Below are 12,308 nucleotides of genomic sequence, written 5' to 3' on the forward strand. Positions count from 1 at the left end.
ATATGGCACCCTCTTAGCTCCACTCTAGATAGCTATTGTTTGAGGATGCAAGAAGAGCAAAGATAGAAAGGTTTTAATTTCCCTTAAACTACTTAAATGGTCTAGAGTTTAGGGTTTAAAGATTTGTGTCTCATAGAAGTGTAGGTGTTACTACCTACTTGGATATTTGGTATGGCTCATCGAAACCTCGCTCTAGCCACATGGCTAGGGCACCTAGAGGCAGAAGGTGGGGAGAGTACCCACAAGGTTCGCATTGGGCTATAGTGTTTCGAAATATTATCCTAAAGTCCTAGACTGTGGAAAGGAAAAGGAGTAGTCCTCTTGTGTAGTGACCAAGCATATAATCACGTGGCAAGGAAGTTTTAGAGGTGGATAGGACTTAGTGGTCAGGCCTTCAGGCCTTTGGGCTAACCCAGTGGTAGTGTTGGCAAGCATAACTGTAGCGCACGTGGTTTTGACCCTTTATCCTATGGTGATTTACCATAGGATAACACCACGAAGCGGAACCTAAACCCTCTTTGTGCCACGTGACAGATGCCTCGTGTCACATGCTACGTGTCCATGCCACGTGTCCATAGGAACCTGAGGTTCAGCACCTTGGGCCACTGAATGAAGGAACGGTGCCAAACTCCCAAGCGTGGAGCCAAGGAGTGATGGAACCAAACCACGGAGCAACTCCTAAGCATAAAGGCCAAGGAGCGAAGGGACAGGAGCCCAGAGTGACTTGGAACAATCCTAGAGTAACCAGCATTCCAATGCCAGGACCAGCACACAAAACGGAGCCAAACGGAGTTTGGCACTATTTCGGCATACCGGTGGCCTAAGGCGAGAACATGAGTACTCCACCAGCTAGCATGGAATGGAACTTGGGCTTAGACCCAAGCCGGACGCAAAACAAGGACAGGCACGCAAGCGGGAGCTAGACTATGCCTCAGGTTGGTCGGCCATGCCCGACCTACCCACTATCCCTACTATACATTTGGAACCCCCCATAGCCTCCCCCCCCTGAGGAACACACGCTTTGGGCTTTCACCCCAAGCCTCCCTTAGTATCAGGAGTTAGTCTCTGGGACAAGCTCGAAACTTACTAAATATGGAATGTCCCTAGATTGTGAATTTGGACATGGGACGAACACCATTGTGTTCAGACCGATCTCTACATTCCGTAGATATGCCAAATGAACAAATCTGGACACTTTCCATAAATAGCATTTGGGACCGAATGAAACTAACACAAAGGGCATGATAGCGAGGGTGTTTGGCAGACACGGTAAGTTATCATCTAGTGATATTGAGGGACCAATCTCAATATCGCGGGGGTTCCCAAAACTAGCAAGTGCAAATCAACGAATGAGTTTCTCTAACGAGGTCAAGTATGCTTGACAAATAGCACGTAGGAATTCTGTTCTTATGCCCATCTGGTCAAGTGCACACGCGAAGACCAGTTTCTCAACTAGCTTAGGCAGAGACTGATAACGGGCCAAGCAATACCGACCTCTTACCATCGTGGCAGTAAGGTAAGAGTGTCTGTAAGGTAACTTTCGATAGTAGTTGACAGGTAACTTTCGATACCCGAAGTCACATTCGCGACACTCTCCCCCGCTAGGGAAAATCGACGTCCTCGTCGATGCACACTTGAGTCTAGAATACCGCCAAGGAAACAACTCCAAAAAAGTTCACGGTATTCACACTATGTGAGAAATGCACCAACTTAAATGAGTTAGGAGGCAACCTCTTTGTCTAACGCAGATGCGGTACTAGCTCAGACACCTTCCGGCCGTCGCCGACAAGGAAATGACCAACGGAGTGAGCCACCCTTGCTGCTCTGGGAGTCACCCAGCTTACAAAAGTGTGATACACCCATGCCCGCAAGGACATAGAGAGAGAAGCCAGAGGCCCCAACCCTCATGAGCAAAGAAATCAAACCCGTCGGTAAGGTTTAAATAGACTACTGTAAACAGGCAGTTAGAGTTGTTTACACGGTCACGCCCTTTTGAACGGAATAAGGAACATCGACAGAGAGGTGGGTTATGTGACCAGTCGACAATAGCTACCCCATGACTAGAGATTTCAACATGCACACGAAGTGCCAAAGCTAATCTGCCTATACTGGCCCAAACTCAAAGATCAATAGATGGACAATATCAAAGTTAGAGACAATGATATCTTAGAGACTTAATTATCAGTGACTAAATCTTACATTAGAACACAAAAGTATTCCAAGCAAGTTATTGTCCAATAAACCAGTAGTATAGTATAGGAACCACCAAGATCATTGTAACTGGTAAACAGAATACAGGATCCAACAAAATTCAATAGCTAGTATATCATCAAGGAAACTCAATGATAAAACTTAATTATCGAAGATGGTAGCTAGAATGCCAAACAATTTGCGAAAGAGAACTCAAAGAATACAAAGTATCATTGATTGAGAAACACAATACTCGCGAATGTATCACCCAAAGGAAATAACATCCCAACCTATCAGAACTAACTTGAGCAATAATCAACAGAATAGAATAAATGTGGCAAAACCAACAAACACTCATTCTTGCCAACTATCACAAAAGCCAATCCAAATAGATCCCAGCCAACAATACTAAGAAACTTAAATTGCCTAAGTAAGTGTCAGCAACATCTTACTAATGTTTCAAACCCAATAAACCAATCCAGAGCAAACCACAAAGAACATGTGGTATTGCGAAAAGCCAAAAACTATCAAAGAGAACAACTAACCATCATGAAAGATCATCAATCATCCTATCAAGAAAGAGATGCATAATCATAGTTGAAGAAAGAATCTACCATCCCAAAGTATAACAACTCAGTCTATATCAACAATAATCAAGCAAAACTCTTTGATAAGGATAATCAATTATCCTAGATGATAGTCAATTATCACTAATGATTGCTAGATGCAAATACTAACTTTAATCTGGAAGCTAGAAGCCAAAATGCCTTCCCCAACAACTTCTAACAAATGGAACAACGAGCATAAAACTCAAAGAACCAAAAGCTTGAAGAAGTCTATAGCTAAGTCTTGCCTAACAATGATCACAAGCTTTGCATAAATTAACTTCAATGCTAAAGAAGAAATCATGGTATAACCCACAATATCCTCCTCAACACATCCATAAGCTATACTACATAATGCAAAGCTAATGAAGAGCATGTTTGCATCAATTCAAAAGCAAAGCATAACGGAGCTATGCTCAACAAGTGATCATTTAATCGATCCTTCATGAATCCATCAATAGCAAGACGTAACTCACTTCATAGCAAGCACAAGAAGAATCATCAATGATCGATATATCCCAACTGAAATCCAGCAAGGATTCAATCACTAACTTTTTCTTCCTATAAAGCTAGCATAGTCCATGACTAAATCACTTTTCAAGGAAAAGCTCAAAACTCAACCTCTACTAAACAATCTTGTCTAGAACACAACTAACTCAAACTTGCCACTCAATTCATTTGAACGTCAATATAGTTGCTAATTAGCAATTGTACAAATGCTAATAACACAAAGCTATAGCCAAATCATCAACACTATCTTCATCAAAACTAATGAAACTCGACATCAATCTTGCGGAGAGACATCTCATTTCACTAAAATCAACCAACTTCCTCCTATTAACAACTTCACATAGGTTCACCCTAACACAAATTCTCATGACCCATAATATGCTTAAGCCTTGAACATCTTTTTACCCATTCTTTTGACATCCAACACCGACATCCATAAAATGCAAATGGAACATCCAAGGCTTGATCACGAAGACCACATCTTCGGATATCCACATTGCACTAACACTCTTCTTCAACCACTTTCAAGATACAATGTGAAACTAAAACACTAACAAGAAAAATGACATGGAAAATCAAGCTCTAAGGAAACTTCCTCATCACTTAAAATAACAATGCCACTTCCACTAACACAAATGCTAGTAATGTCAATGCCTCAACCTCACACCTTCTCTATCCAACAATCTACTTCAAGTGTTAACGGATCAACTAATGAGCTATAGCAAATGAATGCTACAACCCTTCTTCCAACACCTTATGGGCAAATCCTCAATGTCTCTAGGCATCCTAAGGATGCTAAAATGTGGTCATAAGATGACTACTTATGGACAGATGGCCCAATCTTTGGGAGACAACATTGTGGTATAGGTGGTTCTAGGCTACCAATTAAATAAAGATGAATGGATATAGCCTTAGTATAATAGGATGATATGTTATTGGTATCTTTAGGTGTTTATTGTGGGATTGGACATTTGGAGCATTTGGACCAAGTGCAAAAGTTGAGTGGCATACAAGTCATTCATGAGGCTAGCAAGTCCTTAAGATGGGAATAAAATTTATAAAAATGGTGAATGAAACTCCTCCAAATGGTCAAATGTGTGGTTAAGTGATTTAGTTGCTTACGTAAGGAGGATGTTCTAAATATTACTTTCTATAACCCATTTAATTTATATGAATTTTTTATGATGCTGTATAGATTGAATAATTCTTTGGAGACTTTTTGGATGATATTCTTTACAATATGTTAAAGGTGACTATTGATTTGATTGATAATGTCTTGATCCACCTTAAGGGGACATAGGAGGAACACACTTCTAATGTTTGTAGAACATTGGGATCAGCTATAGGAAGTTAATTTGACATTGATACGGTTAAAATGCATATATCTTGAGTATTATATTTTTTATGAAAATTTACAAATTGATTCTGACAAACTTGTGGATGTTATAAAGTTCTCTACTCCAAAGTGCATGAACAATATGCAACACTTTCTTGGCAAGGTGTAATATCTTTTTCATGTTATTGTCTTTTTTATCATTGCAAGCATTAATGAAGTTGTTCATATTATTTTTCATCTAATTTAGGATTGGAATAGACATTCGTAGATCTTAAAGATGTGTTGACAATTTTTCTAGTTTTTGAGTATTTTAACTACACTCAACCTTTTGTAAATGCTTTTGACATTATCTCAAAGGTGTGTTGTTGCAAAAGAGTATGATTGTGTTTGGTTAATATAATTCTATTGTGTATATTAGTCATATGTTGCAACTAATGGAGGTGAACTACTCCATGAAAACAAAACTTTCAAAAAGATTTATGCGTATTTGCATAGTTTTTAGACATTGTTAAAAGGTGATTATATTGCAGTCTTTTCATTATTAAAGTGGAAGAATTTTGCTAGTGTAATGCATGTGATCATGGGATGAAATTTGGATATATTGTTATTGTGGATTCTTGGAACTTTCAGGAATAAATAAGGATAAAATAGCCACTAAGGGTTCTTTCATCCTTTTCCAGTTGGTTTAAGGGGAGAAAGATAGTGTGGTATCGGAGCAAATGGCACGGGTTCAAATCCTATTAATTAGTGGTTACTTAAAAATATAATATACCCTTGAGCAACATATATTCCTACTCCTAAATTTGAAATCGTACATATTGGGCATCCATGCGTACATCCTTCCTCTTAGTAGAGTATCCACGAACGAAGGTATCCACTGTGGGACTGCAGTATGAGTGGATGACTAGTTGCCTTACATGGAATAGCTAGTTTACACAATGAAAAGATTGGTAAATTTAATATGGAAATAGAAGTGTTGCTAATTCAATATGGAAATAGCATGATCTAACATTGCTAATAGAGTTGAGTTTACTTTTACGATTGCTATAAGTTGATAATATTAGGACCTGGGATTAATATTTGATGACCATTCGTGCACTACTTGGAGCAAAGTTTGTTAAACACTTCTGCCACATATATATGAGATAATAGTAATGTTATGTGGAGTATAAAGTTGTCACGAATGTGATTTTGGGTATCGAAAGTTACTTGTCAACTAGTGCTTACGAACACAATTTCCTTACTGCCACGATAGCAAGAGGTCAGTATTGTTGGACCCGTTATTAGTTCCCACTTGGGCTAGTTGAGTATACTCAGCAAGAAACACATAGGGGTTCCTACTTTATATTTATCCAATCTAAGTGCATGGTTATTGACCAATTTTGGCCTAGTTTGAGAAACTTGTGTCATTGGCTTGTATTTGTGAGTATTAAGAATCTGTGCAATATTGAGCTTGGTCCTTCAATATTGCTAGATGATAGCTTATCGTGTCTACTAAACACCTTTGCTATCATACCTTTTGTGTTAGTCTCATTTTGGTCTCAAATGCTATTTATATAAAAAGTGTCTAAATTTACTTATTTGGCATATCTACGGAATGTAGAGATTCTCATGAACACAATGATGTTCATCTCGTATCCAAATTTTCAATCTAAAAACATTCCATATTTAGTAAGTTTCAAACTTGTTCTAGAGACTAACTTCTGGTACTAAGGGAGGCTTGGGGTGAAAGCCCAAAGCGTGTGTTCCTCAAAGGGGGGGGAGGGAGGTTATGGGGGGTTCCAAATGTATAGTAGGGATAGTGGGTAGGTCGTGCATAGCCGATCAACCTGAGGCATAGTTTAACTCTTACTTACATGCTTGTTTTTGTTTTGCATTTGGCTTAGGTCTAAGCCCAAGTTCCACACCATACTAGCTGGTGAAGTACCCATGTCTTTATGTTAGGCCACCAATATTCCAAAATAGCATTAGACTTCGTTTGGCTCCATTTTGCATGCTGATCTTGTCATTAGGATGTTGGTTGCTCTAAGACTGTTCCAAGTCACTCTAGGCTCCTGTCCCTTCACTCCTTTGGCTATATGCTTAGGAATTGCTTTGTGGTCCAGTTCCGTCACTCAGCTCCATGCTTGGTAGTTTGGGATTTGTTCCTTCGTTTAGTGGCCCAAGGCCTTGAACCTCAGGTTCCACACCACTATCCTTTGGACACATGGCATATGACACATGGCACATGGAGGGTTTAGGTTCCACTTCATAGTGTTATCCTATGGTAAATCACCATAGGATAGGAGGTAAAAACCAAGTGCACTACAAAAGTGGATGATTGGTATTTGTTTATTTTCCCAATTTTACAGTGTATCATTTACCTAATGGGCTCTTTGCTTAGTAGAAAGGATTGTATCAAGTGTTGTGGCAAATTAGATTCCAAATTTATGATCATCACCAATTTATGTCATCATTGTGGTGAACTTGGATAACTAAGGATATATCACATTTTCACAAGTGTTTATCATCCTCAAATGAATAATTTGGTGAAATAGCTGATTGGACCTTTAAAAGGATGATCACATTAAGATTAGGATTGTTATTTTTCATGTCTTCAATATGTGTATATCATAGGGGTATAGGGTGTTTTACCATATAAAGTATTATATATGGTCATGATCTAACATTACCAATAGAGTTGAGTTTACTTTTACAATTGCTATGAGTTGCTAGGACCTGGGATTAATATTTGATTACCATTTTTGCACTACTGTAAACTTTTGAATCTGGACTTTCCGGGAGGTCACCAACCAACTCAGTATTATTCAAACCCAAGGACACTTAACCCCAAATATCCCAAAACCTTTAATTGATTGGAAAAGGGGGTGCACTTTTTTTCATGGGCCTTTTCTTTTTATATTTGAACCCCTATGGATCATCTCTCAAGTCGTTCCTTTTGGTTACTTATAACTACTTGGAGCGAAGTTTGTTAAACATTTCTAGCGCATATAAATGAGACAATAGCAATGCTATAATTCTCATTATTATCCATATCTAGAGTATAAAGTGGATGATTGGTATTTGTTTATTTTTCCAAATTTATAGTATATAATTTACCTAAAGGGCTCTTTGCTTAGTAGAAAGGATTGTATCAAGTGTTGTGGCAAGTTAGATTCCAAATTTATGATCATCACCAATTTATGTCATCATTGTGGTGAACTTGGATATTATAAAACTGATTATTCACAATTGAAGAATAAGTAATAAAGAAAAAAGAATAGTTAATCTTTTATTAGCATTAAGTTGAATATTAAAAAGTTGCAAAATTTTCAAAGTAAAGATGAAAAAAAAGACTATTCTGATTAAAGGAAGAGACTTTTAATCACTATTTGATAACTCAACTATATGTAGAATAATTAAAGGAACCTCAAGAGAAGGCATAACATAGTTTATGCAAGGTTAAACATCTTTGTCTTTGTTATTTAGTGCTGGGTCATAACAGTGTATTATTTGAAGTTGTTGAAGTTGGGAAGCTAAACAACTTGCATCCCTCATAAAGCATTGTTTGTAATACATAGAAATACTGTTCTTCTTTATTCAGAATTCAAGATTGCTTCTTTAGTGGGATATGGCTGAAATCAAATATCTCCTTGAGACCGAAAATAAGTTTCTCTGCATCTTGATCTCCATCTGATGACGATTCTTCCACCATATAAGCAACAGCATCATCCCTAATATTGTCCTTGAACTCCACATGCTCTCCATCACTAAAAATAGCTTCTCCTCCTTCCTTTGAACCACCTGAGCTTGACGATGAACTCAGAATGGATTCATAAGACGTTGTATCTAAAAAAGAACAAATAAAAAGTTTTGTGTCTGCTAAATTCAATGTCATACAACAGTTTCGAAAAGCAAATTGGTGGCAGAAGTACGTGTGCTTGGTAACAAGATGCAGCTCAACAGCAAACATGACCAAAATTTACTTGCATTTTCCTGCATGACGTAAAGCATAAGCTTTAAGGAGAATGATAGAGAGCACTTACCTTGTGAATTCAATGCTCTTCAAGTTTTGTCATGTCAGGAAGTTTGCATGTTAAGAATGGCACATCTAGGGTAAGCATCTAAACATTCACCAACAAAGAAAGCACATAAAGACTGTACTTACTATAGCTACCATCTCGTTTCTTTGTTTTCTTCTAGAAAGTTTACTGAGGTCAGATGGTATCCAGTAGCTGGTTTGATGAGCACTCTCAAGCTGGAAGCATTAGAAACCAGCTCCAGGGACTTGTTCCAGACTCAAGTCTAGATATTGAGAGATGAGAATGTGTAAACATCTTCTGGGATGCAGCCTGTGAGCTGGTTCCAGCGTGCCTGAGTTTCAAGAGCCAGGGCGCTGCCGAGAAATGTAAACGAACGCATTAAAGTGAAATAGATTTAGTAAGGGTTAGGGCATTAAAGGCATTTTGCAAAGGGCAAGCTATGGCGCGAACAGAGCAGGAGCGCAGTGGATGCGTCACAGGTTTGTGGTCTCTCTTTCGACCAAAAAAGGCGCACAAGGGCGACAACAAGGTCCACCCGGAAGCCATGGACGCGGCGGCCTCGAAGCTGAAGGTCCAAGATCGTGTCTGTGAGGCCGTCTCGGGAGAAGCCATGGACGCCGCCGCCTTGAAGTTGAAGGAACTCAGGCACGAGGTGAAAATCGTCTTAGAAGCGATACGACAGGAGCGAGGGCACAAGGAGCTGATCAAGCCGATCAAGCCGGAACAAGAGAAGGAGGACGAAGAGGAGAATCAAGAGAAGAAAGCGGAGCAGCTGAAGGAAGAGAAGAAAGCCGAGCAGGTGAACGAGGAGGAGAAAGAAGCCGATCAGATGAAGCCGATGAAGCTGGAAGAAGAGGAGGAAAAGGAAGCCGAGAAGCAGCTGAAGGAGGAGGAGCAAGAGAAGAAAGCTGAGCAGCTGAGCGAGGAGGAGCAGGAGAAAGAAGCCCATGAGACGAAGGAACTCAGGCGCGAGGTGAAACAGGAGCAAGGTCACAAGGAGCAGCCGCAGCTGGAACGAGAGGAGAAGAATCAGCCGAATCAGCCGATCAAGCCGATCAAGCCGATGAAGCAAGAGCAGGAACAGGAGGAGGAGCAGCGGATGAAGCCGATGAAGCAGCAGCTGGAACAAGAGGAGGAGCAGATGATCAAGCCGATCAAGCAGCCTCTGGAACGGGAAGACGATCAAGAGAAGATGAAGCAGCAGGAGAATGACAAGCCCAAGCAGGAGGAGCAGCGACCCAAGCCAATTCTACTGCCAGCCGGGGGTCGTCGTCCAGGTATGGTTCCTTTTGCTTCTCGCATTCTTCTTCTACTGTGACTCACGATGGCCTTCTGGACTTGCAGGTTCCAGGCCGAAGATGGTTCGCTTCTCTTCCTCAGCGGAGGACATTCTTCCCGACGGCACCCGACGGCGGAGTGAAACCCATCTTAGCGATGGCCGAGGGGGCTATGTTGAGTTCGCGTATCTCGAAGCTTTCCACAAGGCAAACCGGTGGCTAAACCAGAGGGGAAAAACCGAGAAGAAGATCCGCAGCTTGGAAGAGGAAAAGCGCGAGGAAACAGAAGAGGAGAAGCACGAGGAAAAGTCTTGGAGTGTTAGCGCGCTCCGGATTCTGATCAGACTCACCGAGCAGCTTTACGAGGAGCTCAACGGCAAATCCAGCGACCGAGAGAGGATCAAGCGAGCGCGGAAGATGATGAGGCTCCAGAAAATGCTGGATAGGATCCCGAGTGAGAGGAAACCGTGGAAGAAGCTTCAGTCTGGCGAGGTGGTCTTCGTGAAGGAGGCAAAAGAACTATATGATCGTGCGGGGAGAGATTTTGTTGCCGAATTCAAGAGGAGACAGGTAAGTTTGATATACCTTCCAGATTCCAGATGGCCGTTTGCTAATAACTTCCGTGTTTGTTGTAGAGAGCTGAAGTGAACGATGAGTGTTTGTTTTGTCGGAACCATGATGGCGAGAAGATGATCGGCCGGGCTGGAGCGAACTCTAAGACGACTAGACCCTGGGTTTACCTGAGAAGAGAACACGAGCAAACTGTTCTAAGCACGTCGAAGAAACGAGAGATGAAGTTGGCTCCGAGCTCGAGAAGTTGGCTGCAAGGATTGGTCAACTGGAGGCCAGTGCTCGGACTCTAGCATCGGAGAAGCCAACTCTCAAGAGTCAAATCCAGAAGTTGGATCTCCAAGCAAGTTGAGCAGCACAGGAGGAGGCCACTAAAGCTATAGACCAGTTAAGTCGAGAGAAGATCGACCTTCTCGAGGACTCGACTCCAAAGATTTGCAACTGTCCAAGACGTGAAAGCAGTGCGTGACAACCGTGTCTCAGGGCTCCAGGCGGAGAAGTCCATCACACTTCAGGCGTCTAAACAGGCCAGCGACCAGCCTCCACACTCTTCTAAGTCAAGAGAAGATCAATGGATCAAGTTTGACTACACTCTACAGTGTCTGGAGCAAGGAGGGATCTATCTTATCAGCTTTCCAGTCGACGGAGATGAGACAGGAGATACTGCTGCGGTATATTGTTCACAGCTTGAAGGAATAGTAGCAAGGGAACGACTGCAACGAGATGGTGATAGCGAGAATATGATATAGCTGAAGCTGCTCGTGACGGTGGGGGTATTCGGATTCACAGAGAGGGCTGCAGAGACTATAAGACAGACTACACTCGACGTTCTCTGTCATCTGGTAGAGCTCTCTAGTTGACGGAGACTTTGAAAACGGGTCAGGGCTGTCCAGGAATGCTCGTACAGCCGCTCGGATGAAAGTATCAGCAAAGAACTCAGTGTCAGATTGCTTCAAGGGAAATCAAATCCAAAAGTTGGAGCGGGAAAACTCGGAGCTGTGGCCAAATATCCAAGCAAGTCGAGCACCACAGTAGCAGGTCACTAAAGCGTCAAGTCTGAGCTAAAGACCAGTCTCCACACTCTAAGTCAAGGGAAGATCAACGACTGGAATTGAAAGTTTCGGAAGATGGTGGCCGAGATGGAGAGTCGAAAGCGGCGGTTGACGAGGCTCCAGGCGGAGCAGTCGGCTGGAAGTGCAGCAGAGTCCATCAAACTTCGGCATCTAAACAGGCTAGCCCGCCTCCACACTCTTCTAAGTCAAGAGAAGATCAATGGATCAAGTTGGGCTACACTCTACAGTGTCTGGAGCAAGGAGGGATCTATCTTATCGGCTTTCCAGTGGACGGAGATGATTCAGGAGCGCCTGCTGCGGTAAGGCTGTCCATGGTAGTAGCGAGGAACGACGTAAACCAGTGTCAGATGGCTGCAAGATGGCGAGAAGACGATATAGCTGAAGCTGCTCGTGACTGGGGTTTCGGATGGCTGCAGAGACTATAAGACAGACTACGCTAGACGTTCTCTGTCATCTGGTGGAATGAGGGAAGTGTTCGGACAGGAGTTCTTGAAGGAGAAGCCCCAGGGGATAATGGCTGACGGAGTCGAATCCGCTGCACGAGGTGGAGCTCTCGGCGAGAGCACGTGATGGCAGAGTTTGGAAGCGCAAAGGCGAGGCTGGAGAAGCAAGTAACTGGCAGCTGATAGAGAGGATCACGGGACTCGAGGCGCTGGAGGAGAGAGAGACGTGCCAGATGCAAAGCAAAGCTTTGGGCGAGGAGCTCTGAAGGATGAAGAAGACAA

The 12,308-nt window shown here is 42.0% G+C and overlaps 1 protein-coding gene across 1 annotated transcript; it reads left to right on the top strand.

The window, feature by feature from the left end:
- Nucleotides 1-9,102: 9,102 nt before the first annotated feature.
- On the top strand, nucleotides 9,103-11,158 carry LOC9660264 (cilia- and flagella-associated protein 251). The gene is made up of 4 exons (XM_024674442.1): nucleotides 9,103-9,315; nucleotides 9,733-9,940; nucleotides 10,008-10,510; nucleotides 10,576-11,158. Exons 1-4 carry the CDS (start codon nucleotides 9,103-9,105, stop codon nucleotides 10,801-10,803), a joined length of 1,152 nt encoding a protein of 383 aa, XP_024530210.1. The 3' UTR covers nucleotides 10,804-11,158.
- Nucleotides 11,159-12,308: the final 1,150 nt, after the last annotated feature.

The sequence above is a fragment of the Selaginella moellendorffii genome, unplaced genomic scaffold (assembly GCF_000143415.4).
Source record: "Selaginella moellendorffii unplaced genomic scaffold, v1.0 SELMOscaffold_12, whole genome shotgun sequence".
NCBI classification, from domain to species: domain Eukaryota; kingdom Viridiplantae; phylum Streptophyta; class Lycopodiopsida; order Selaginellales; family Selaginellaceae; genus Selaginella; species Selaginella moellendorffii.

What these genes read in the sequence shown, in the direction of transcription:
- LOC9660264 (XM_024674442.1), top strand. Translation starts at nt 9,103, where the DNA reads ATGGCGCGAACAGAGCAGGAGCGCAGTGGATGCGTCACAGGTTTGTGG. An exon ending in TGAAGGAACTCAGGCACGAG is followed by an intron (nt 9,316 to 9,732) that starts GTGAAAATCGTC and finishes AAGCCGATGAAG; the next exon opens with CAAGAGCAGGAACAGGAGGA. An exon ending in CCGAATTCAAGAGGAGACAG is followed by an intron (nt 10,511 to 10,575) that starts GTAAGTTTGATA and finishes TGTTTGTTGTAG; the next exon opens with AGAGCTGAAGTGAACGATGA.